The sequence below is a fragment of the Bacillus rossius genome, chromosome 15 (genome assembly GCF_032445375.1).
Source record: "Bacillus rossius redtenbacheri isolate Brsri chromosome 15, Brsri_v3, whole genome shotgun sequence".
Lineage (NCBI taxonomy): Eukaryota > Metazoa > Arthropoda > Insecta > Phasmatodea > Bacillidae > Bacillus > Bacillus rossius.
This window is the reverse complement of record NC_086342.1, coordinates 31,013,368-31,041,355: the sequence shown is the minus strand read 5'-3', so window position 1 is coordinate 31,041,355 and position 27,988 is coordinate 31,013,368. Positions and strand designations below refer to the sequence as shown.

The following is a 27,988-nucleotide window of genomic DNA, read 5'->3' as shown; positions in this document are numbered from 1 at the left end:
TACTTTATAATGTGACTAGAAACATTTAATGAACTGAGCCAAATTTTGGAACTGGTGTTGCAGTAGTGTCGAGATATGCCTGCTGAGGAACGAGCTGCAGTCACCATCAGGTATTAATTGTATGAATGACATGAGACAATAAAATGAATAGACAAATGTGAAAAATTCAATTAACAATAGGTAGTTCTTCAGAAAAATATACTATCATAATTTAAAATATCAACAATAATTTCTGATTATTATAGATTTATAATAACCTGTAATGACAACGTCATGTACGGCGTGGTCGTCACCCCTCCTACCCATTCCCCCTCCTTTCCCCTTTAGATACGTCACAATTCCTTCTCCTTCCAACTGGTAATTGATCCCCCTCCCTTCAGGTTTACGGCGCTTGCGCTGTTCCCCTTCTGGGGCGCGGCATTCAAGGATCTTCGACGCTGGGTCTCGAGGCCTGTTTAGCTGTAGCTACCGACAATGTCGGGTCACTTTGCATTTTAGCAGGATGTAGTTCCTTTTGTAACTATAAGTCAGTTAGGGGTACGGTGCTTGCGAGCTCTCGGCATGGTAAGCTTCTTCGCGGAACTTGGGTTTGTGTGCTTGAGCACCAACAGGTTGTGGCCCAGTTCTTAACGTCATGTGATCGTTATGTAGCCTTTTGAAATTTGTTCTAAATTATTTGTTTCTGCTTGCCACTTGGAAATATACGTTTGGAATTTTGCAAAAGGGTAACCATGTCAAGTTGTCTCGTGGTACGTACGGTTTTGTGGCTCAATAATTTTTCAATTCCTCTTTATTGTTTGTTGTAACTGTATCTTGCTTTGCCAGTTCTGTGTTGTCTGGTCTACGTTAATAGGTTAAGCCAAATGAGGCTCGATGTGCTGTATCTTTTTGACTCTCTCTCATTTTGTCATTCACAGCTGGCTAGCTTTGCTTTGCGAGAGTCCGATTACAGGACCTGATAATGTAAAATATAATGGTTTCATGTTATGCTTATAATTTTGTACATGTATTGAATGTTATAGTTGCAGGGATCAGTATTATACATGTTTGAGCAAATTATTCAACTATGTAAAAGAATTTGTGTAGAAACTATTTGTATCTATTTATAATGTACCTATTTACAGTTGAAAAGAAAATAATTAAAGGAGACGTAAAGATAAAATTTAACTTGCTTGTACCTACAATAACACACCTCTAGTAGCCATTCCTAATCCAGCTTAGGACTTTTGTCATTTGTTTTTAGGTACATATTCGGATGAAGGTACTTTTTATGTTTATCCATGCGTGGGTTGGAGGTTATTTGCTGAGCTGCAACAAGTACCCTTCAAACCAACTAATACTAAGTTGATACTGTAGGAGTTTCATAAATTTTGTACCACAAATATTTTTTTCCATTTGTTTACTATCATAATTAGCATTAGAGATTTTCCACAGGGCTGGCCCTCATGACCAACTTGATGAATGTCTTGGTGTCATAAGTAGAACACATGTTTTACAGTAGAAAATAAAGTAAATTTGACGAGAGACAGTAGCCAGTGTGAAAGCTCTAACTAACTGAATGGAACAGTGGTTGGGCGGTGGAGGTCGATTTCTGGGGAGAGCAACTGCGAGCAACTATCACTTGAGTGTTGCCCGACCTTGACGAGACAGTTGCCCGTGTGAATGCTCACTGGAAATCCTGATCAAGGCAATGATTCAGCAGTTGATAGCGACTCGCCCGCAGCTTAGTTGCTGGCGATTGAGTTGCCCATGTGAAAGGGCTCTAAGGTGTGGAACAAGTTTTGAAAGCAAAATGAAATATATATTTGTGAAATTTCAAGCAGAAAACAAAATTCATGTATAATGAACAACATGAAGACTACAACAACGTAATTGCAGACTAAAATTATGAGCTTTAATTCTACCTGAAAACTATAGGAACTAGAATAAATATTATTCACAAACAGGTCCTTACTTAGGTTTTGTCAAATATTAAATTTCCTGGCTAAAAAAAAGCACAAAACAATCAAACTATGAAATATCATTATTGCCATAGTACAGTGCACCATCATTCAAGCACTGAAATAACGCTACTATCATATCAGCTACTGACGGAGTGGGCTTCCTTTACTACCCTCTATTTTATATGGTGCAGTATCAAAATTGAATTTATTTTAAAGTTTACAATATCCACATGTCAGCAAAAAAAAACACCCACATGGGAGTACACCCTTCCTTTATGGTTGAAAGAAAAACTATGACTTGTTAAGGGTTCTCACACTCTTACTTCAGACAATTGCTCTGAGTTTTCCCTAGCCCACCTAATCAATGGTTCTTGCACGAAAACTGGTACCTTATTTACTCAGGTTTAAAAATACCAGGTGAACCAATTTTATGACTTTTTCAGGGTCTTTTAATCAAATTTTCTTACAACCTATTTTATATCAGTGAGATTAACAGATACATACATAAATTAAAATTCAAGTCACAAAAAGGCTGTTGGGAATTAAAGTTTAATAACTTCCAGCAACATTTTAGGACTTTATGACTTGTCCTTCAGTTTCCTTAAAACCACAGTGATTTTGGTAATTTTCAGGACCTGTAGATACCCCGTTACTGAATCTACTGGACAATACATGGTAAGGAGCAGATGCGAGGCTAAGTAATCTCAGTACCTACTTAGAAGACAATGGAATACCTAAGCAGCAGAATAAATAAATACTGTAATGCTTATTATATAGAGCCTAAAACTTCTGTTAATGCTAAATACAGCATTAGGGTAACTGAATGTGTATAATAAATTGCAAATAATGCTTTCATGTAGTTAACCTTGTATGTCAAGTGTCAACATTAATCCTGCTCAATTTAAATAGTCCAAAAGTACAGTTAATAGGCATATAATTTAGTTTTATGGCTGTAAATACTTTTTATTATAAACCATTTATTTCAAATTTTAAAACATATATGTATCCTAAAATGATTCTAGGAGCTGCACAAACTTAATGTAAAAATTAATGAACCTCCTTACCTTTTATATTGTGTGAAAGCCTAAGTATTACTTACTTTGTTTAAATGTTTATCTCCTCAGTTTTACTTTTTAATATGGTATTTGTTTCACTATTTAATTTGTAAATACTACAATAATTAGATGTAAAACTGACTTGATCCATAGCTTTATGGTTTAGGTATAACATAATAAAAGGTTCTTCGGAATGTACTTAATAAATAAATACTTAGGTCCAAATAATGTGTGTACAGTCATTTCAAATCTGCACCACTTTGAGAGCATTAATGTGACTGTTCTTGTGGTGTAAAACATTACAGTCCGCAGATTTCACCCCACAGCTAGAGTACTAACACATGCCTGCTTCATTTTCATCTCTTTTAACTGTGCGGCATTGTTTGTTACCCTAGCAGAATAGGAACAATAATTTTTAATTAATATAAATAAGGGAGAGAAAATGAAGCAGGTATTTTATTGTAGCCTCTGCATTATGATCACGCTCGAGGTAATAAAGTGACTCAAATATATGACAACCAGTAATAAATGGAAACAAAAAAATACTAATTTATGACTACCAAATTTCTTCAAAACAATGTTTACTATGTTTAAAATGTGAGAAATGTTACCCATTACCAATTTAACATATCCATAATATCTACAACCAAAATTTTGAAAGTTCCTAAAGAACATTTTTAGATCCTACAGTACCATTTTATTAATTCCTTTCTTTACCATATATAGCTATGTAGGCTAACTATAGTCTTTGTATTCAACAAACAACTAGCATTAAAATAAGCATTTAAAAATATAAAATTAATAAATTTAAGTGTTCAAGGCATGACATATATACATAGATACCTATCTACATATATATATTTTTAGGGCTATATATAAACATTTCACAAAAAAGTACCAATTTAAACCCAAGAAAAAAAAATTAGAATATTTTAAGTATAGATGGTCCACTGGAATTAATCGAAAATTTCCAACCAAATACAGTTTTAAATTTATAAATGAATCAACTATGTCCAATTTTATTCTAAACCTTCAGAATGTAATTTTACATGAGTTACATCTGCATACGACTCCAGAACATAAGACAATTTTCCGAAAACTAATACCGTTATTTTACGATCACATTGATTTCGTTACAAATTTGCCCTATTTTATAACTGAGTTTAATATACAACAAATAAACGTCATAAAATGAAAACTTATCACATCTACATAACATACAGAAAATAAATTGGTTACCTCTCCATTTGTAATGTTGATTCCCAAATATATGTCACCAAAGGAACCACTACCGATTTTTCGCACTAAACGATATTTACCACCAACTATAAACTCCGCTTTGCTAGAAGATATTGAAGTTGCCATAATTTAAAAGTCTAATAAGATAAAGGTTCGAAATTTTAAAAGGTAAACTAACAAAATTAAATCAATAATCACAAACACTACCACCTCCGACTACACGCCGACATCCCCCCGAGCCGTCCCAACACGATCTGGCCGTCAGAATGCGACACCGTTTGTTTCAGCTTTTGTTTTGTATTTCTTCCAATATTAAAACAAAAATTACTACGGATTAATATGTTCATACAAAATGCGTTGTATAATGAGGCAAATAAATTAAATTAAGCCTTATTATTTTGAAACATTCCTTATTTTATCATCATAAATATCTTTAAATATAAAATATCTGAATTCACACCTAATCTGTTATTTTACTCAAATCGATTTCTTAAACTTAGCTGCTTGAATTTTGAAAGTATGTTCATTATAATGTAGAAAAATTGACATTATTTAAGTTTAGAACGTATGTGGAATTTTTAAATAAATTAAAAAATCATTCTATCGTGCAGAAATGCCTAAAATAAGGTGATACGTTTAGCAGAAAAAACTTGAAAACTTTCGGATCGATAGCCACCAAAATACTCCCATATATATATAATTTTTTTGTGGTCACATTTAATTAAAACTATTAAAAAGAAATTGATTGTGATTTATAAATTGTGACATGCTATTAATTTATTTCATTAAAAGATTAGTTACAATTGAAAGATAAATACTGATGCTCTAGTCGACTATACATTTTACAGCCAATGAACCGTTCACAGCCACGCACTGGCGTGTTCCCTCGTCAAACCAATGACCTCGCATTAACCCTTGCGTTTGCGTTGCGATTCAATGCATTAGGATTAGGGTAGCAGCTTCAGTGGACCCAACTGGTTTGTGTGTATATATGAGTAACTTAGTTACATAAATTGGCAAGTCCCTTTTGTCACATTTTTAAGGAGAAGCGAAAAACTGTTTCCCCCTTAAGGAAAATCCTATAGATTTTTTTTAGTTCAATATTACATTATAACATACATGGTTATTTATAGGTACAGGCAGCAAGTAAAGATAGCTTGATAGTATTAAAAAATAGTACCTATGTAGCTATTCTAATTTGATTTCAACAGACTCCCAAATTGTCCAAATAGGTGTTGGAGAGCGGGGTCACTTTAGGTTATCCTGAAACCCCAGTAGAGTCAATTGGGAGGGTGGGTGGAGGTTTCAGAACAATAAAATAGGCCTTCAGATACATCAATGGTAACTAAAAATAATGAAAGTTTTCTAAAATTAATGTAACTTGAAAAAATTGGCCAAACTACGAAAAGCTGTAGCTCAGGAACTATAACCTTACAATAAAAATTCTGATTTAAAATTGTTGAAAATTCAGTGTACTTTAAAAGTGAAGAGAACGGTTGTTACCGTAAAACTAGTCCTTCTGGGTCAAAATTGACAAAATATGAAAAATAAAAAAATAAAAAAGTCAAACAGTTCCAAATTTTCATGATTTTTTTGACAATGACGCAGTCGTCTGCCGAGTTCGAAAATGTGGATTTAACATTTCGTTTGCATTAAAAACATCATATTATAAAAGCAAAAAAACCTGATTTCATGCATTGTTCACCCCCTTTTTGTGTCTAATTTGTATTACGAAATGTAAGTGCAACATGTTGCTTTCGCCCCACCTCATCTTAGTTAGCTAATATTAAATTCAGTTTTGCACTTTATTAAATTAGCTACTCTTAATTTATCTACATAATAAACTATTTTCTGTGCTGTGTTTTTATTGTAGTTTATGAGTACATAGACTCTTCGAGAGAAATTAGGGGTCCGAGGGCAAATAATTTGGTTGGGGCTCCTTTCTATTACTCCATGTACAATCTTTTGAACCCCATAATTAAAAAAAAAAAAAAATAATCTTAAGACTAATGTAACAATGCCATTTTGGAAACATGATATGTGCGTTTTGCATAACTTGTTTGGTTTCCAATGGGTTGTTTTTAGCAATAAATTAATTTTGTTTTAATTAGGGTAAACACAAACTAAAAAAACATATCTCTTAACAAAACTAGGCCTGGTGATTATGGGCCACCAACTACCACCCAAATACACAGCACTGTGTGTACACAAACAGTATATATTATATTGTATGTATACCATACCAAAACTGCATTTTGTAAAACCATGAGTATATTATAACGTTTTCTCTTCATCAAAGTAACTGGCAATATTTTTTAATATTTATTGTACCTTAAAATTTTGAAATGTAAGCTTTTATATAAGTCTAAAAACAATAATATCTTTCAAGCCCTCAAGTTTAATTTGATTTGCGTGATTTTATTTTCTTGATACCGAAGTAGCACGAACGAGAGTCTAATTTCGGTGAGCTTCGGCTTTGTCTGGGAATCTCCTTTTTCCTTGCGAATTGCAGAGATTAGAAAAACTTTCTCTAATCTCTGGCGAATTGAAGACGTCTCAATTTTCTTCTGCTAAATTCAAAATGGCGTCAATAACAGGGCAATTTGTTAGAGGTGTAGTTAAAGTAAGTTCTTACAACAGTTTTATTTGAAGAAAAAGTTGTTTATTTGCATTTTTAGACAGGTTAAAGCTTTGTTTTTTTTTTTAAATATTAATTTTTGCTAATTTGTATTGAGCCTGCGCCTAGTAGTAAGTTGTGCCTTACCCATCCCTAAAGGGGGCAACTGTGGTTACGTGGTTGTGTCCAGGTTCAAAGAGACCTGGGATCTATTCCCGGTGGGGTGGGACCTGGGTGTTCAGTAAGTGGGAAACGTTGCTAATTATGCCTTGCGATGACCTCGTTGAAGAGAAGTTAAGCCCTAACTAACCGCTGATGCATCTGATTCTACTACTGTTCTTAAGTTAGTAAACGTATTCAGATGGTTTGTCTCCAAAAATTAAAACAACTCTTTTAAGAAGAGTTTTTGGGGCTACTGATCTTTGTTCGTTTTTTTTGCAGAAGTTTTTTTTTCCAGCGTGGCATTTGTTCCTATAACGTATCCAGTTCATATCAAAGCTTTGCCATGCATATCTTCAAAAAAAAAAAAGATTTTGATTGTTATACAGCTTCAAATCACAAAATCATTTAACTGCTTAATTGATAATATTTTTCATTAAAATTTAATTGGGTATGTTACAGTGAACAATTGCTTCTGGGAACAATGTTCCTCAATGGAAGATTTATACATATTTTAACAGTGAAATATATTTTGGTGATTATACAGCTATGCATGACAAACAACAAATTCTTTTCCTTATGTTAGTAATTTATTTTAAAATACAACTAGATACACAATAAGGAACAGTTACCAACCAACGTAGACCTGTTGGATTTTTCTATTATTGTACTAGAGTTTGTTTCATATTAATGGCATTAAGTACTCTTTCAATTTTTGCAGGCCTGTCAAAATACTCCACTAATCAGTTCAAGATGTCTTCATGCTTCTCTTCCAGTCTCTACAATTGTAAGTTTTAATAAATGTGTTACTCTAAGGCTAGTGTGCTAATTGTAAACAGGCAAAACTGTAAACATTGGTTGTAATTTTATACCATATACATGCTATAATATCTGCATACACAGTTTTTTTTTTCTGTTCAGCAGCCTTTTTTCAGATGGCAAATTCATAATAGCCACAGGCCTAAAGGCATAAATTCCACTGAAGTTAGGTTAGCTTCATTCTGTGCTCCGAATTTAAATTATCAACACAATGGCAGCCAAAGCAGTGTAAAACTATCAAACTGCATAACATAGGCAAAACTGGATAAAGGCACAAAAATTCATATTGTAGTTGTGGTGATATTGGTTTTAACCTCTTAGCAACTTTTTTGGTAACCTCTTTGCATGAACATTGTTTAACCTTCAATATTACCTCTTATTCAAATCTATGTATTAATTCATGTAACAATCTAAGTCATGTTTTGTGCTTAATAAAGCCTTAGTTTCTGAAGATAATGTTTATTATGTCAGTAGTTTTGTGTACAGTTTTGCTATTAAAAAACAATAAAAATGAAGCATTTCATCTGTGGGTAAATTCTTACAGCACAGCTTTTCCGTGAAGTAATAATAAAATCCCGAAAATACTTTATTCAAACACTAGAGACGTTTCTGTATGTATTTACCCTGAAAACAGTGTTTCTGAATTCCAACTAGTTTCTGAGTATAACTTACATTACAATGCGTGTGAGCCATTTTTTTACTTTCCCAAGTGTGTGTGTGTGTGTGTGTGTGTGTGTGTGTGTGTGTGTACACGTGATTTGGAGAATATGAGTTAAATGTTGAGAGTGGTGAATTACGTTAGGTTAGCTACATTAAAATTACTTCAAAACATTGTGAACGGTTGGTTGGGTTAGTATAGCTACATTCAAAATACTGTAAATTATTTTTAATGGTTGATTAGGAATTACCTATTTAAGATGTGGCTATCCAGACCTATACAACCATCCACATGATTTAACAGTATTTTTTTGTATAGCTATACTGATCGGACCACATTCTTTTGAAGTATTTTTTAATGCAGTTAACCTAACGTAATAGACCATTTTCACAATTTAACTAAGGTTCTCCAAACCATGTATGCACACAAACCCACATGGGAAAGGAATAAATTGCGGTGGTCACTTTAGTGCATCAATATTGTAATGTAATCTATTAACATTTATTTCTCAGGAACCTCTGCGAATATGGAAACACTGTTTTCAGGGTAAATATAGGAACATCTAAAGTTTCTGAAAGAAAAAAAATGTATTTTTGGTATTTTATTATTACTTAACGGTAAAGTTGTGCTGTAGGAATATTACCCATCTTTGTCTAAATTTAAAAGGAATCTTACTAAATGTCATGTAGCTCTTACATTTGGGTGACAATGGAACATTTTAACAGCAGTTCCAAGTTATTAGCAAATGAATGGTTTTGTAAACAGCATCACACAGGTGTGCAAATACTAGGGATGTGCGAGTACCCGATATTTTCGGATACGGTTTGAATCCACAATTACCCAAACCCGGAATCGTTGTACGTACATGGTTTCGGACAGTATTACGAATATTCACAAAAGTTATAAATTAATTTAATACTGCTAAAAAATACTAGCAGTGAAAAATAAAATTAGGTTACTATTACGTAAGTATTTATAATATGATGTATCAAAGAAAGATATGTAAATTAAATAATTAACACAGTTGCATTAAAAGAATTTCGATATTTCCAGAGCTTAAACTAAAATTATGATTTTCGTCGTATAGCAAACTATAAACTAAAAACAATTACATACCTACAAAAAAAAGTATTGGCTATTTATTGGAGAAAAAATGGTTTCGTTTGCTGAAACGTTAATAAAACTGAGATTTCCCTGTAGCGTGCAGTTTATTACGATTTTAAGTTTACATAATTATAACATTTAATCTCAGTGTAATAAATAATTGCCAGTAGTTACAGTTAGAAAAAATGAAAACACACATTTTAAAATTAATATGCAGTCAGTTTTGTTGTATGGTTGATTTCAAAATAGCTTATAACAGCAACAGTAAGCTTTGATGACTTTATTTGTTTGGTAGCAGTGCTGTTTGAACCTTGTGGCTGGTTGTCTTGTTGCCTTTTGAACTGGCATTGAAAGTTGAATGGTACCGAGAATTGACGTAAACCTGTTTTAGTAGTCTATATGTTAATGGTTTTTTCCCCTTTGTTTTTGCTGGACGTGTGCTAGATTACTGCGAAGGTAAGTGCCACCACTGGGATAGTGTAAGTCCACAAAAAATTTTTTCAGGCAGGAAATAGTACAGGATGTTGATATTTTGTGAAAGTCAGAAACTAAAGGACTGGTACAAAAGAAAAGTTGAGGTGCTAGAAATCAATAAAATTTAATTTCCAGGAGCTTCTTAAAACTTACATTTAGTTTTTTAATACCTAAGTCCAGTTTATAGTTACACATTTATCATAATTAGTGGGAGACTACTTACTTAACTTTAATCATGTGGAATTTAATTCTAAAAAGGTTTCAGCTTTCTAACATAAAAGTGGGTATGTTATTGCGAATAGTAGATAAAATTCATATTATGTATAATTTTGCTCTTATATACATTAAATTATATAGTGACATAAAAAACTCTGAAAACAATTTAAATAACAGGTCTTAAAAAGTTCTGAAATTTGTTAATCATTGTAGACATCCAGTAGAAGAATGACATACAGAATAAGGTTTAATATTGAACAATAAATTTAAAATTTTTAGTTAAGATTCAACATTTTTTGTTTGTATTTAAAATGACAAGATGTAGCAATTTTTAAAAATAAAACTATGTGTATTAAAGAAACTTTTATCAGAATTATACTACAATATATTATATATTTAATTATAACCCACAAATTTATTTTGCCTTATTATTCAGTTGTTTCACAGTTCACTAATTAATAAGGGTTTTTTTTGTGAAAAAAAATCTGAATGCTCATTAGACTGCAGTAAGGATGCCAGTGGTTTCATTCTTGCAGTTGCTGACCATTTGCAAGTAGAGCCATTGTGTTATTTGGCCGGGCCATTCGTGACGCTTTTTCTCCCGTGCAAAAATGCTGTGATTTGTGTGCTGACCGACATGTACCAACCAGTCACAAAACACAGACGATGCTACAGTATTTAACACACAGCTAGTCTCGAAATATTTTCGGAAAAAATACATGTTCCAACAATTTAACTTATTAATTGGACACAGCATGCATTTAAAGACCACATTAAATGCTTGCATGTATACATAGGTATATGATTGAAGTATTGTAGGCCATCTAGTCAAAAAAATACTTAAGTTTTTCTAAAGTGATGTGTAATGGATAATTTAAAAATGTTTATTTCAAAAGAGTTAGGCTAAGCATAAACACCATACACATGATATGGGGTGATTTTAACATTGAGGGTATTAAGGGGAGTCTGTATTTTAGTTGAGCCTGATTGGTAGAGCCAAGATTTTATGGTGTTATAATAAAAAAGCTAATTTTGCCATAAAAAATTAGTGGATTTTGTCTTTATAGTCATTAAAAAAAACATGTAATAATAAGTACACATCAAGCAAGATTATATTTAATTGCTTCAAAAATTTTGGGTAAGGTATTTACATAAAACAATACTACACATACTGATGAGAGTAAGTTTCACAATAAATGCAAATAAATCAGTATGAAATGTTAAAATCCGAAAATCATTATACTTGTATACATTTCCTTGTAATGTCTCTCTGGAGGCCTTTACCCATGTCTGTATTGTTTCAGCTATAGACTGCTTGTATGTACTTTAAAAAAAACCAACGATAGAAACTTAATAATTTTTTTACTTAGTACATAACATTTTAGGTATTTAAATAAAACTAAACTAAAGATTTTAATAGCTTAAATGAGGTAATTGAGGTGAATTTTGCTGCATTTCGGTGTTATGAAGTGTTACTGATGTGTCCATTTCTGTGTTTGGTGGTGTATTGACTTAATTTAACTGGTTTTTGGGTTTTATCACTATTGACCATATAATCTTAGTCTCTACTGATGGTTGTTCGCGGTCAGGAAGGATTTGTGAGTAGGTTGAATAATGTTCGTTGAGATTCGTTGAGAAGGGGGAGGGGAGACAGGAGCACTCTGAGAATAACCCACCATCTTTCAACAGTGCCGGACATGAATCCCATTCGTAAAAATGTTCAATCACGATTGCCTTGAGATATGAATGTGGTCACCGTTGTCAGGGATAATAGTGTGTACGGCCACAGCACAGCCATGGCTCCTGTTTTATTTTGAAGGGTTTATTATTCTGATTAGAGATGTTAGTTTTCCGGAAAAGTATTTTTGGGAAAATTTTTTGTAAAAATTTTAATATATAAACAGAACTAAATAAAATGTACAGGTGGTTTTTCTTCATAATGTAATGGCTTATGTAACATTTAAGAGATGGGTAGGACCCATGCTACCCTCTACCAACTGATAAGAAAAAAAATTGTGGTGTGAACAGTACCTACCAATCTGCTAAAATAATTTTTTGTATAATGTGTATCAAACTATTTTAACTTATGTAAATCTTTATTGGTAATGGAAAAGAGAAAAATTTTCCAGTATAATATGTGGTTATATTTTTTTAAATTTTTTCCCAATGAATAAACTCACATTTCTTATTCTGATACATGTTTGTTGTTTGTAGCAAGCACCAGTGTCGAAGCCGGAAGGGAAAATCACTTGCACCTTGATTCCTGGCGATGGAGTTGGTCCGGAACTTGTGTACGCAGTGCAGGAAGTATTTAAGGTGGGTGGCAGTTCCACGCTTTGTTCCTTACAGTTGTGTCTTTAGCGAGATTCTTCACAGTGTTCCAGTTTGAGGCAGGTTCAGCATGGATGATCGACGAATGGCAATTCCTTCCTCGTTACCCACCTGAAAATATTCTATTTGAAGCTGCCAGGATTTGGACCCTTATAGACTGACCTGCACACGTTAAAGCCAGAGTTTGTAGTTGCGTTGATCACACTTTATTTAACTATTCCATTAGGTTCAGGTGATGTAATCCTTCCCAGTTAGGGAACCATATCTTTCATTTGCCGGCAGTTAATTTTATTTCGTCATAGTAAGTTTAATAATAGATGTGAGATCCATTGACAATTTATGGAATGGTTCAGTCATGAAAATAAATGGTAGGCATGAGAATTCATAATTTACCTAACAGTAATCTAAATGTCATTGAAAACATTTTTTTAGTTAGAAAATGCATTTATATTGCTATTACCGGTACTACACATTTTGCTGTTCGAAATATAATGTAAATTCGTCGTCACTAATTATCATTATGTATTTGTGATAATCTGGAATGTTTTACAGCTACAAGTAAGTTGGCCTAAGTAAATTTTTACTAAGAAAAAGTTAAATCATATTTTGGTAACTTGCAAAACAAGTAAGAGTTTTTTTCTTGCAAGTCAAAAGTACTTTAATAGTATTTACATATGTTATTACTTGCTCTATAAGTCTTATCATTTATTTTTAGTTCAATTTTGTTTTTAAAACAGATGATTTCTGTGTAATTTTTTAATTTTTAAAAATATATATATATATTTTGTAATATGTACTCCATTAAAATATTCTATTTGTAGGACACATTTTTATGATAAAATAATTTGTAATAAATTGGTCTAAAACAGCATCATTCAGAGTAGTAAAATTAAATGGGCGAGCATTTTTGGTAAAAGTGATTCAATAAGAGATGCCCAATAAAACAAATTAAATTAATTTTTCTGATCGGTGCACTTTGGTATGATTTTTGTCCAGAAATAATGACATTCCTTGAATTTCAAACGTTAAAGGATTACTTTTTTTATGATTTGGTTCTGTGATATAACTTGCATTTTCGGTGCTACATGGTGTATTAACTTGCATTTCAGTGTTATGCAACTGTACTGACATGATTTTCTGTGTTATTTCGGTTTTATCGCAATTCTCAGTATAATCTTGTCCCTATCTGTAACTTGGGTCATGATCACAGCCTCGTCTCAAGTTCCTGGGACTTGTTTCAGGCCGCGGGTGTCCCCGTGCAGTTTGAGCAGTTCTTCTTCTCCGAGGTGAACCACATGCTGAGTGCTCCGCTGGAGGATGTCGCAGCGTCCATCGCCCGGAACAAGATCTGCCTCAAGGTGCCTTTGTTTGTGGTGTGCGCTGTGCAGGGGCGGCTTCAGTGAGACTTTTCGGGAGGGGCTATTGTTCAGAGAAGGGATGCAGTTGCAAAACATAGCATTAAGGCTGCTTTCTCACTGGACCACTGCGAGCATGCCACTAGATACTCGCCACGTCATGGTGACGTGAAACCAAACAGAATTATTCATGCCAGCAGTGGCCAGGGGTCGTGAACACGCTGGCGTGGTTTTGATCAAGGGTCAATCCGCATGAAGTGGCCCAAAAAAATATAAATTATTGGTAGCTTCATCAATTTAAAAAAAAAATGATATTTTGTGCCTTGTTAACATTATGTATTGACAGTTTAAAACTGACACAATTAAATTTACATTCTCACTGGTTTGATTATGGCAGCCATTTTGTTGCCATGGCGCGTGACAATTTTTTACATTTACAAGGGTTTACCTGCATTGCCATATCTTAGTTTTGGTAGGTAATAGCACGATGAAACAAAATCTAAGGTGTTAAGCACATTATATACTACAATTCTGATGATAAACCATCTTTCTAAAATCACTCAATCTTACCAACTTTGAAGGTTGAACTTCTGCCTCACAATTGCAAAAAAAAATTTGCATTTTCATAATTTTTTTTTTCTGAATGAAGGCAGTATGTTTTGGGCTTCAAAATATTCTTGGAAGTACTCATGTAATTGTAGTGTAAACACAAAAATTATTTGGAGTGTGAGATTTTGCTACTTTTTTTTTTACAATTTGTAAAAATGAGTTTTTTTTCCCCTTCGTATTTTTGCTTACTTAACGGCTTAATATCTCTGGTGGGCAGTTATCTAAAAATCTGAAATTTGCACACAAATAAGTACTCCATGGTACACAACTCGAAAAATTGTAGCTCCCTCAGCAAGGAGGTTTCACTTGGGGAATTCACTCTCACCACTGATTTGTAACGCGCCTGACGAAGTGTGGCGCCGACGGCGAGACGCGCGTGGTGACGCGAGTTGAGTGAGTGAGTGCGTGCAGGGCATCCTGGCCACGCCCGACTACAGCCACACGGGCGAGCTGCAGACGCTCAACATGAAGCTGCGCAACGAGCTGGACCTGTACGCCAACGTGGTGCACGTGAAGAGCCTGCCCGGCGTCAAGTGCCGCCACCAGAACGTGGACGCCGTCATCATCCGCGAGCAGACCGAGGGGGAGTACTCCGCCCTGGAGCACGAGTGCGTCAAGGTACTGTCACTCCCTCCTCTGCCGTCACGTCACCCCCCCGAGCACTGTCACGGTGTGCGCAGAGCTTCACAAGAACCCTCCTTCGGATTAAAAAAACTCTTCTTAAAACATTAGATAGGTGTCTGTTCTTAAAAGCATTCAAGACTGTGCTGTGGGCGGCAGAGTTTTTCCGTTTCCGTACTTCGTTTTTAACTGTATTTTTTAGGAGAGTGCAATTGGTTAAAAAGAAGAATTGGTTAAAAGAACTCTCCTTTGGATTTAAAAACTCTTTTTAAAACACAAGAGTGGTGTCTGTTTTTAAAAGCATTTAAGACCGTGCTGTGGGCGGCAGAGTTGTTCCGTTTCCGTATTTCGTTTTTAACTGTATTTTTGACGTGACAATGTCTAATAAATCGATGAACGCCGGCTGCACGCACGAAAAAGTGTCCCACTACGGATGTCCCACTACAGATGTGTCCTATTTGCTCATTGTACGCATGCGTGGCATCTCTCTTCATGCTCAATGTAGGGCCTACGCATGCGTGGCATCTCTCTTCCACTCGATTGGAACAACCATCGATTTGACTTTTCAATAATATTTTCGTCGTTTGAATTATTAATATTATGTAATTTAATGATTGTCCACCGATTTTCAGCACAATCGGTACAGTTATTTAAAAGTAATGTTGAATATCCAAATACGTTTTGAACCAACAATGGTGTTTTACAGTTACACACAATAATTCAAATTACAACCGGGATATTTTGCACAATGTTTTAAAAAAATATTGTAACACATCATAAATAATTTTGGTGTATTTGGGATGCGCATTTGTTATAAAATCGAGTTATGAAAACAAAATAATATTATTCCCCTACCGTGAACAAAATTTTTATAAATATATATATAACATCTGAAACTATCAATTTTCGAATATGGCCTCGTGGGTGAACGATCAGCGGCGCTATCTTCTATTTGTAGGTTGTCGGTTTGAATCCCGGCAGGTGCGAAGTTTTTTTTGTACTTTTAAAAATAAATACGGCGCACGTAAATTTCAAAAGTAATAAATATATTTGAATAATGAATGCAAATAAAAGTAAATTTATTAATTAAATTGTACATTTCGTTTCACTCCTTTGTATCCATACAAAATAGTGATAATTCAATAAAAATGATTCAATTTTATTCATAAAAGTATGCAGAGGTAGATTTTATCATACAAAAGATAGAAAAATTTAAAAAAAAAATTCTTCCTCAAAGAATATAATATTTTTAATGCCTAAATGGTTTGGTTGCAAAAACCTATTACGGCTCAGTCTCAGACCGAATGTGATATTTCCTTTTCTTCTGGATCAATCATTTCATCAATGTTTTGTTATGACGTTGTCACGTTAAACTATCGTTCAGTATCAAGTGCTTAATGAAGCACCCCCCCCCCCCCAGCAGACTCTCGTCTGACAAGGGGGATAACATCATCGCCAATGAGGGCCGCGGGGCCCGAATGCCGCAACTTGGCATCGAACCCTGCGACCCTATAGGAGTACCAGGTCGCGTCCTGCAACCCCTAACCTCCTGTTTTGTCTAATGTGTATTAAGTTTTGACTTTTCAGTTAACTGATTTTTACTAAGCTGCGAAGCTGTGTTATATTACAAATGGCCTGTAATAATCTACTTTAATTTCGTGTGGTGACTCTACTTTAACCTCGTGTGTTGTCCAGCCCTCCCTTTAAGGTTAAAATTTAAATTCAAAGGGGCGAAGGGGGGGGGGAATATTAATTTAAGCTGAGCAGTTGGCCTTGGCTGCTCAGTTTGTTTTGATTATTATTTAGTTGATTGAAAAACGTGTTGATTTATTTATTTGCGTGTGGGCAAAGGCTGGACTAATTTAGCTAAGTGTGTTGTCTGTGTTGCGAGATTCCTAAACCGTGGGCTGCTGTCGCCCTCCCTTTAATGGGAGAAAGGGCTAGGCCGGCGGAGGGAACGAGTCCCCTCTGCCCACGGCTGGTTCGCTGTGTACCTAGCGCGGCTCAGAACCGCAGTTAGCATTTCTGCCAACTGCAGCATTGCGCCGCGCGGAGTAGACTGCAGCTCGGTGCGGCCCCAGGCCCTGGGGAGCTGCGGTCTGGTGTGGGCTGGTTCAGCTGCGAGCTGGGCGCCCTTGGTGGCTAGGCCGGCCTCCAGGAGTCGAGTGGCTTCTTCAGTTGTAGCAAAAGCCACTCGGTGAAGGACGGTGGGGCGCCCTGTTGCATTGCTGCGTATGCGCCAACACTTGGTCGGTTTGTGGCCGGCCTCGCGCAGTGCAGACTCCACTTCTTCGGTCGGTACCCCAGCCCCTCCGCCGCCCCGAAGGACGACAAAGTGCCAGGGCACTCTCTTCAGATGCGGAGGCTGCTGGCGATGTTCTGCAGCAGGATGTAGTCTTGGTTCCCGCGCAGCAGTGGCGGCCGCCTCCCTCTTCTTGGCTGGGGCGGCCGGCGTCACTGGGCGGTCTCGAGGCGTGCGCAGCTGTTGTTGACTTGGTGCTGGTGCTGTGGCTGCAGTGCTGGTACCTTTCTCTGCCGTAAAAACGGCGGTTTGGGTGCCAGAGTGTTTCCACTTGGCTGCGGCGGGCGTCTGACACAAGGTGTGTCGGAGCCCTGCTGGTTTGTCCGTCTGTGTGCTGCAGTCCTGCAGCTCTGTAGTGGGCTCAGGCGTCTGGAGTGAGCTGTCGTTGCTGTGGTTTTTCTTGTTGTTTTGCCTTGCTTGCTCCTCGCATTGCACCACATCCCAGTAGAGGCCCCATGCGAGGTACTCCGGTGGGTCTGTTGCAATGCGGACGACCGCATGCGTTGTACGAATGTGGTACCTTGAGTCCCGCACTCTCTTGAGACGGTCCAGGCAGGCCGATTCACGCAGATACACCAACGCCTCTGTGGTGCCTGCTGCGCTGCGTATCGGCACTACTTCTACTTCAGGCTGGTGCTCTTCATCGTCGCAGTCCTCCACGTATCCAATGACCAGCTCGCTCAGCTTCCTCGGCTCGATGGCTGCATCCCACTTGATTGTGCAGCAGAAGGCCACGAAGCCGATACCAGCGGGCATGTGTTCCTCGTAGATCGTCTCGAAGAAGCTGACAAATCGACCACTCTCTGATCGCATCGGCGACAAGTCATTGTCGCAGTCTGCCTCTAGGCTAGGTTCGCACTGCTCGGTGTGCTTGTGGCCGCGGTGGTTTCCCCTCCTCCTTCGGTGCGGGTTTGGCATCCTGCTGCTAGTGATGAGAGAGCTCGACCGACCAGGCTGACTGTTAGAGTGCGGAAAAAAAAAATGTTAAACTATCGTCCGTAAACCAACTTTACAGACAACCAATTTTTTTTTAGGAGAGTGCAATTGGTTAAAAAGAAGAATTGGTTAAAAGAACCCTCCTTTGGATTTAAAAACTCTTATTAAAATACCAGAGTGGTGTCTGTTTTTAAAAGCTATTAAGACTGTGCCGTGGGCGGCAGAGTTGTTCCGTTTCCGTATTTCGTTTTCAACTGTATTTTTTAGGAGAGTGCAATTGGTTAAAAAGAAGAATTGGTTAAAAGAACCCTCCTTTGGATTTAAAAACTCTTATTAAAGTACCAGAGTGGTGTCTGTTTTTAAAAGCATTTAAGACCGTGCTGTGGGCGGCAGAGTTGTTCCGTTTCCGTACTTCGTTTTCAACTGTATTTTTTAGGAGAGTGCAATTGGTTAAAATTGCACATTTTCAGAATAATTTTTTGAAACATGGAACTAGGAATGAGGCGACTGAATCTTAGATTCTGTGTTCAGGATTTGCAAGATTTCGACTTAGAATTCATGTTAATATTCGTTCATAAATACACAAAATAAATTTTGCCACGTGTCACAGAAGTTATGTTTGTACAAGAAAATTTATGATTTGGCATACTTCTTTAGAAATTATTTGAAAGTGTTTTGAATGCTTAGAAAACATACACTTTTTTCAGATTCAAATAATGCAGTAAAAATATTTCTTTTTTGGTAAAAAAAAACATTGTAATAAATCACAGTCATGCCTGGCTAAGACGACTGTTCCTTGCATAAACATAAACACTTGAAGAATCTCTCGACGACTGTTGCAGGTAGTGGGATGTAAAATTCTATTGATGATTATAATATATTAATATTCATAGCTTTCGATGGTTGGAATCCAATAAAAGAGTTTGAAATAAAGTTAAGAACTCATTCGTTTTATGATTAAAACACTACAGGTCCTTCACAAGGTCGTGAACGAATACACTCGCTCAGTTTTGCCCATCGTTATCTGCATTCCTGTGCGTTAACGAAATAATGTCCCTAGCTACTCTGTCTTCCAGGTATGAAAATACATGGGAAAATACTCCTGGTAGAGCAGCAGACCACTTAGGCCTATGCCGCGTGTCTGGGGCCTAGAAATTCTAATTAAAATTTCTAATATTTACTTAGCTGGGGACTTCCCTGAAATACTGCAGTCCTATTGGCTATACATACTATTCTTACAGATACTGTTAATTTATTTCCCACTCATTTGGGCTTTCCCCAAGTTCTGTCACATGTCTCTGTCTTTCTCTCACACGTCTGTCTCTTTCTAATCTGATACACAATTCTGGGATTCCCTAGTCCTGGTAAACGTCAGTCTCTCTCTTACACAGAATGCGATAAATTGTCTTATAATTTCAGCGCTGCTGTGTCGCTGCATGTCTTTCTTTCTCTGTTTTTTTCCCACAGCACTGTCTTATGGTCTAGACACGTCACAACCATACCATGAATCATGTATGTAAAATTATCATTATAACTAGAACATTTAAAGGAAACGAAATATTGCAATTCACACTTATGTACAAAATAAGCTAGCCAACCAAATGAAAAATCAGTAGAATTAAAGTTAAATGACTTTTCTTAATAAATATCACCTTTAATTACCAGAATATTACTAATGATAGAATATTAATTCAAACCTAGTTCACTGTGACCTTGAAAACTTATATAACCAGCTGATCACTTCTGAATGACAAAATGTAATATTTATTTCTTCAACAAATACTTGCAAAACCTGGGTGTTGAAACGTTACAACTTACAACCAATGTCAATAGTGAATCGTTACCACAACAAAAAAGAAAATGTGAGTCATTGAATTTTTAAAATAAATTTTTTATAAAAATTTTATTTTTAGTACTCTTATTGTCTTTGTAAATTGAGATTTTGTATGATTTTCACGGTATTGCATCCTTTATGTCTGACTTTTAGCTCTGATATGGAACATTTTTTTGCTTGTTTTCATTCAGCCTGCTTACTGAATCTTCAACTTCCTTTAATGTTTTTGATGTGCATTACTCTTGACATATTACACCTTTCTTTTGTAAAAGTACTGTAAACATATGCAGTTAAGAAATAAGCTTGCTAGAAAAATTTATGTTTGTTTTGTATTCTGTTATGCACAACTTTTGTTTCAGGGTGTCGTGGAATGTCTTAAAATTGTGACGGAAGCTAAGTCGAAGCGCATTGCAAAGTTTGCGTTTGACTATGCAACAAGAAACAATCGAAAGAAGGTGACTGCTGTCCATAAGGCCAACATAATGAAACTGGGGGATGGCCTGTTTTTGAGGTGTTGTACTGAGGCAAGTGATGTTTGAATTATTAATTTTAATACATACATTCATTTTTTTAATTTTACAATCAAGAGCATGGTGATGATGTGGTGTGTTTATTGGTCATAAGGGTTATAATCTACCGTAACCATGATTCAAGCTTAAATTTTTTTTTACATATAGGACAATATTATATGGTGAATTACGATAAAACTATAACAACACTGAAAGACATATCAATATACCATATAACACCAAAATTCAAGTTAATAGACTACAAAGCACCAAAATGCAATTAAAATCATGAAACTAATTAGTGTTTTCAATATAAACTTTACTGTAATAACAAATACATAATTTTTAAATTTTAATTCAACTATCTGTTTTCTTGAGCATGAAATTTATACCATGTTTTAAGCAAAAGGAAAAAAAAATTACTTCTGTTTAATTTTGCAACTGTTTCTAGTTACTGATTTTTACATTATGATGTTAGCAAATTTTTCAAACATAAAAATACTTACCAAATTTTTTTTTGTTTCAAATAGTTAGACATACTAATTACAAATACTTATATTGTTAAAGTGAATCATTTATCAGTCGAAATAACATTGTTTTGGATTTCCTAAACCAATAACACCAAAATCACGTGATTTAAAAACAAAATTGGCCTGAAAATGAAAGCCTTGACTCTAGCTGTACTGCTGTTTCCAGCAATAAGTAGTGGACATGTCGTTTGAGACATGGTTTTTTTTTTTCCCCATAATATAAATTTGTAACTTAATATAAGGATGTGTGGTAACTCTCGCCTGACACTAAGGCAGACTTTGTCAAGTGAGATGAGCCAAATATAAAGTAAACAGATTCTCCACTTTTTTTTAGAGAGCCGCAACTCTGAATCTACATGGATGCAGTTAGTTTTGCAGCTGTTATGCTGCCGCGGGTGCTTTCACGTGGTCGCGTCAAATGTTTCCAGATATCCAAGCTGTACCCGCGGATCGAGTTCGAGACGATGATCGTGGACAACTGCACCATGCAGATGGTGTCGAACCCGCGGCAGTTCGACGTGATGGTGACGCCCAACCTGTACGGCAACATCGTGGACAACCTGGCATCGGGGCTGGTGGGCGGGGCGGGCGTGGTGGCCGGCGCCAGCTACAGCTCGGAGTGCGTGGTGTTCGAGCCGGTGAGACCGTGGTCCGCTCCGGTGTGTTGCCGTGTGCAGGGCCGCAACTAGGGGGGGGGGGGGGGGGGGGGGCAAGCAAGGCGTACGCCCCGGGCGCAAAGCTGTGGGATTGTAATTCCTACTACAACTGGTAACTGGTAAAAAGTTTTTTAATTTGCATGCCAGGCAGGGGCGTAGCCAGGGGGGGGGTGTTTTAGGGGTTCAAACCCCCCCTTAGCACCAAATCTTTAATTAATTTCTTATTCATCACTCAAACAAATTTCATATTAAAATGAATAAACTTTTAACCATTACAATATTTTAATTTAAGAACCGAAAACTGCTAAAATAACACTATTTTACACCTTAAAATTCAAAATATTCCCGGGGGAGGACCCCCGGACCCACCCGCTTTAATACGGGGGGGGGGGGGCGGGCATGCTTCTTAACACCCCCCATACACAAATCCTGGCTACGCCACTGATGCCAGGATTGTATAATCTGATTTACAATATAACGTCTCAACATATATTTAATGAACAAGTCTAGTGATTATACGGACTACTTTATGGACATAGTGGGTTCATGCATGGAAGTTACAGTAGCACAGAAACTGTTACATGTAGGTATGGAAAATGTTTAAATAGCACCATTTTTCCGTGGGAGGGCCCCCGGACCCCCGCTTTATTGGTGTGGTATGCGCAAAAAAAGAGGGGGGGGGGGGGGCATTAATCCTTTCATGCCCCGTGTGCCAGAGACTCTAGTTGCGGCCCTTGCCGTATGTACCCTCAGATCTCCAGGGTTTTGTGAAAACCTTAAATTTTTATTGTTCTATGAGTAGGAACACCTGTATTTCGCGAATACATTTCGTGTCAAGGTATTTCACAAAATACTGTAGCTTTTCTCCTGTGGTTATTGGCTGAGGTCGGTGAGAGGTGTCGTCCCGCTCTTGACGGGGCCAATGAGAATGTGGTCACCGTACTGCTGCACCCTCACAATTTGCCATGACTCTTAGAAAAAGCTACAGTGTTTTGTGAAATACCTTGACATGAAATGAAATCGCGAAATACAGGTGTCCGTATTTATGAATAATACACTAAAAAATATAAAGTGTAAAATGTATGCTCCATACGAACAGTTAATCTAATACTGTATACCACATGGTCTCATGCTTTCAGCAGATGCTAGGACTGACATAAGAAAATTTCTGTTAGGTTTATAAAAACCATTAAGTAAGAACTTTTTTAGTAGAAATTTCCTTTAATAACACAATTAATAATGGGTTTATGATGAATTTATTTAAAATCATTTGCAAAAAGACAAAATATTAGAAACAAATAAATTTATGTTTACTTCTCCCTTAAGGCTCTGTTTAACCCACCATGTTGAATTTGTGTGTGTGTTTTTTTTTTAAAAAAAGAAAGCTCTTTAAATAAAGAAATATTCAGAAAATGAGACTAGAAGTTGAGTGGCTTGCATCAGCCAGCTGTGAAGACACGAGAAACAAATTTTTAATCTTAAATACAGTGTTTTATTGTATAATCGTCGCACGCGCATAATCGTTGCGAGTTCATTTAGGGTGTAAAAATTTTGAGGAAAAAAATGCATAAACTTGGCATGATTATTTTGGTACCACTGTTAGTTTCAGAGCACTTTGTGTAGGTGGTTTTCCAATATAAAACAATTTATTTTAAAGTTCTGATATTACCACTTACTTATCTAATTAACAGAAATACGAAGTTGTAAGATGTGTAAATTTTCTTTTAAAGACATTTTCAAATGGTATAACCTTTATCTGTTTATCTTCGTCACTGCTGTGTGCCGTTAAAACATTAAATAGTTGATTTCTACTCTGACGGAAATCCCCCACTTACTACATTTTTATAATTTTTTTAATTTTAGAGGAGTATTTAGTTGGGTATTGTTTACAACTTATTCAGATAATTTAAATATCTTGATTAGTATGTAGAATATTTTACGAATAAAATTAAAAAACATACAATGAATTTTTTTTTAAGTTTACACTTCACAGGGGTAGAAAAAAAATAGATAAAAAATACAGTAAAAAGAAAAAAAGAGAATTATGTGTGTGAGTATATGGAACTATAATGGAGTGGTGTAAATTGAAAAAAAAAAAAAAAAAACCTGGTGATGAATTTTCTTAAACCAGTAAAAAAATTTTAAGTTTGTTAATAATTTGTTCATCCAACTGATGTCATACATAAATATTTTAAGAAGTAATTTTTATCATAATCGCAGATTATTTGTTACATACAAACTATGTTGAAGAAAACAAATCTTAATTATCTCCTGTCTCATACATGTAAAAAAATTTTCTGTTAAATATTTAGTTAATGACTTGCTCTTGGTGTACATGCTACTTAATATCTCTAATTTTTAATGACATTTTTTCAGTTGGCATATTCCAAGTACATGTGTAGGTACATGTCATCACCGAGATCTTGACAAACTTGCTGCACAGTTTATTATCTCTGTTTCCAGGGCGCGCGTCACACTTTCTCTGAAGCCGTGGGCAAGAACGTAGCGAACCCGACGGCAATGTTCCTGTGCTCTGCCAAGATGCTGTCTCACGTGAACTTGCAGTTCTACAGCGACATGATTCGAAATGCAGTGAACAGGGTTCTGAAAGTTGGGAAGGTAACAATTTAATTTTGTTGTTATTAACTATGTATTATGAACCCCAAGGAGAAAAAAAGGGGCTGTAATGCTGTAGGTTTTTTTTCCAAAAAAAATTTTTTCTAATGAATTGCAGTACAGAGGTTATCGCTGTGGTTAAAATATTTAAATAATATTTGGTCTTACAATAGTAAACTCTACAGCTATTCATTAAAAATATTCTGTTGTACTCAGTTCTATGGGTCATCTTACCCAAACCTTTCAGTTTTATGTATGTTATTAATAGGGTACAAGATTAAATGGTGAATTGTGATGAAAACAAAATAACTTTGCAAGCTTATCAATACAACATTGTTTACCTAGTTATTAAGATTTTTAAAATGTTAGACACTTGGATCTTTTTTTTTTAAACTATGAATTTTGCTTTTAGGTGAAGACAAAAGATCTGGGTGGCCAAGCAACGACTAACGAGTTCACGTACGCAGTGATACAAAACCTCCGTTGAATCACGGTATATCAAGGAATCTCAAGATTTTGTAATGTTTTGTAGAACAAGACTGTGATAGTTATTTATTTTATTTATTTACTGACATAATTAAAACAGTAATTAGATGCAGCGTAAGGGGCTGAAATGCCATTTTTTTTTTGCTGCTGTTGATGCAGTTTTTTTTTGTGTTACATGTAATATTGTAAGGATCTAACCAAATTAAGGTTTCCCCCTTGTCTTGACACTTTGTCTCTTGGAAATTAAACAGTATTTTAGCAAAAGTGTTCCAAACTAGAAAATAAAATGTATTATTACATTCTATAGATCAAATGTAATTTTTTTTTGGTACGAAGAAGGATTTAAAGTTCTAAGAAATAACTCTTCCAAAGGCAATTTAAGAATGAAATATGACTATGTATATGTGACAGGAGTGGTCTGAATTGGAAAATAAAAATACAAGAATTCAACAATGGATTGTAGATTGTTTTATGTTATGTATATTGTGAATTCTTAAAGTTAGTTGAGAACCTCTGTAGCACTATTGATATTCCATACACTAAATAATAAAATAATGATTTACAATAAATGGTTTACAGTATTTCAGATCAAAACCACATCCACATTCACAACTTTCTCAAAAGGAACAATTTCTAGTTATTTTGCACTTGTGTTTTAATCAAGCTTTGAACCATTCTAAATCATTCAAATATTTTATACATATTTTGGTTACTTCAAGAGATAAAATGTACTGCTTTCTTTCAATTTTTTAAATCATATGAAGGGTTACAAAAAATTTAAAAACACAAATTTTTGTATTATTTTGCTTGGAAAAGAATGAATACTTCAAATTTGATTTAAAGTGTACCTAAACATTTCGGCCTGTTACACACGTAATTTAGCCATGTGGTGTTTAGTCACTGTAGTAGTTGTTGATGCATACCACTAATGCTAGCTTAATCTTATTTGAACACAAACCTGTAACAGATTGTTTGTAATTGACATCGTATTTAAGTGAACATGAAATTTACAGACTTTGTGATCAGTTCAGTAAAGGATCTTTAATCCTACGTGTTTGAGACAACGGGCCATTCTGGATTAGCGATTTGACCAAATCATTAAACATATAAACTGGATGTTCAGAAATTGCTAGGAAATTAATAATGGGTCGATTCTGATTCCAGAATCACTCGTATCCATCGATTCCACTATAATCGTAGGATTCAGAATTCAATGGTTTTGGAATCAACCGTGACCGATTCTTTCATTGGTTTTGTAATTTTGCAAAATAAATTTTCTACGCAACATAAGAAAATATAGAAATTGGACGTTTATATAATTCTTAAGCTATAGTAAAACCTAATTTTTACGTAACTGGGATTTACAAATTCCGGTGATTAATGTATTTATTTACTTCAACTGCCATTTTCCCTACACTATAAATGCATTACCTACGTTCCTGCTTAAGCATAAACATTTCCCGCAACTTATGTTGCAACAGCTGTGCATTTAATAGTAAACCTTCAGAAATTTTTAGACAGAACAATACAAGTTAAAGAAAATAATGTCAATTTTATTTATTAAACATTATTAATATGATCACGGCAGATATGTTTGCCATTGTAAACAACCTACTTTTTTTAAGGTTCTAAACCTGCCACGATAAACCATACGGCCATGAACCAAAACTTTGGTGATGTGAACGCAAAAATTAAGTTGTTTCATATCTCTTCCCTTTAAACTTTGAAGAATTATTAATGAAAAAGATTTTGATGAGATTCTACAAAAATAAACAGTGGATAACTGGGCTCATCCTTACTAATCCTTACTCCTTACTAATATTATAAATGCGAAAGTAACTCTGTCTGTCTGTCTGTTTGTCTGTTTGTTACCTTTTCCCGGCTGAACGGCTGTACGGATCGTAATGAAATTTGGCAAGGAGATAGATTATATCCTGGGGATGGACATAGGCTATCTTTTGTCTAAAAAAAATAAATTTTAAACGGGTTAAAAAATATATCTTAATTTTATGTAATGTGTGTCATAGATATACAAACTGTTAGTGTCATTCCTCTATGTCTGCCGAGCAATAGCTTTCAAGCCATTACGTTACGTTTTGCTATTGTAAGGAACTAAGTAGAGAGTAAGAAAAAAATAAAGATCTTGACAGTTTGTAGTGTCGCCATATTTGTTTCAATTTTCAATACCGTTTTTGTATATTACAATTTAAATTGCAGAAAAAAATAATGTTTCATAGACACATAAATAGTGAGTGTGTCATTTCTCTATGTCCACGAGGTCTCGCCGCGTCAATTTTCTCCTTGGGGCGAACCCGTCCGCTTAGTTAAATAAACAGCTTTTATCGTTGAATGATTTCATGATTTATTTCATGAAAATCTGCTCTCATAAAAAAGTTAGTTTTATAGACTTTCAATAGGTGTCTCGCTCTCTCTCTGAAGAGAAATCTATGAATCGTTACAAATTTATTTCCTTTATTTTTTTAGTTTGATTTGATACAATATGATTTCACTAAAAATCAATTTCTACCCCTCCCTATTTTTATTTCCACATTAAGAAATTTCAATTCTTCCACGCGGAGGGACTCCACGCAATATTTTTGCATGCAATTCAAAACTATTTTTTAATGATGCCAAAGAAGTATAACTTCTCATGCGCGTACCTAAGTACACGCACCCATTTTTTTAAATTTAATTTCTTCTATATATTTTCTTTTTCCCTACCTAGGGCACTCATAATTCTTTTAAATTTCACGTGTATGTTTTCAACGTAATTCGAGATGTACAATTTTTTTTTGTCAAATTGGTCATTATTTATACTTTGTTTTATTTTGGAAACATACGTATTTTAAGTATTTTGACAAATAAAAAAAAATTAGTTTCACTGACATTCTTAGGGTTTTATTGTGTGGATAGTTTCAA

At 35.3% G+C, this 27,988-nt stretch overlaps 2 protein-coding genes across 4 annotated transcripts in view; one reads left to right on the top strand and one right to left on the bottom strand.

Annotated features, from left to right (window-relative positions):
• Positions 1-4,512, bottom strand: part of LOC134539320 (casein kinase I) — a 133,213-nt gene extending 128,701 nt beyond the window's left edge. For 2 of the 3 annotated variants that reach the window (XM_063381240.1, XM_063381241.1), the window contains exon 1: positions 4,238-4,502. In XM_063381240.1, coding sequence (XP_063237310.1) covers positions 4,238-4,363 — 126 coding nt within the window. In that variant the 5' untranslated portion in view covers positions 4,364-4,502. Of the gene's footprint in view, positions 1-4,237 lie in introns of all 3 variants that reach the window. The other variant, XM_063381239.1, reaches the window with a different exon arrangement.
• A 2,233-nt stretch (positions 4,513-6,745) lies between these two features.
• Positions 6,746-25,524, top strand: LOC134539319 (isocitrate dehydrogenase [NAD] subunit beta, mitochondrial). The gene is made up of 9 exons (XM_063381238.1): positions 6,746-6,860; positions 7,735-7,800; positions 12,499-12,600; positions 13,857-13,973; positions 14,991-15,197; positions 20,632-20,796; positions 21,740-21,949; positions 24,431-24,586; positions 24,996-25,524. The coding sequence occupies exons 1-9, from the start codon at positions 6,819-6,821 to the stop codon at positions 25,068-25,070; spliced, it is 1,140 nt and encodes a 379-aa protein (XP_063237308.1). The 5' UTR covers positions 6,746-6,818; the 3' UTR covers positions 25,071-25,524.
• Positions 25,525-27,988: the final 2,464 nt, after the last annotated feature.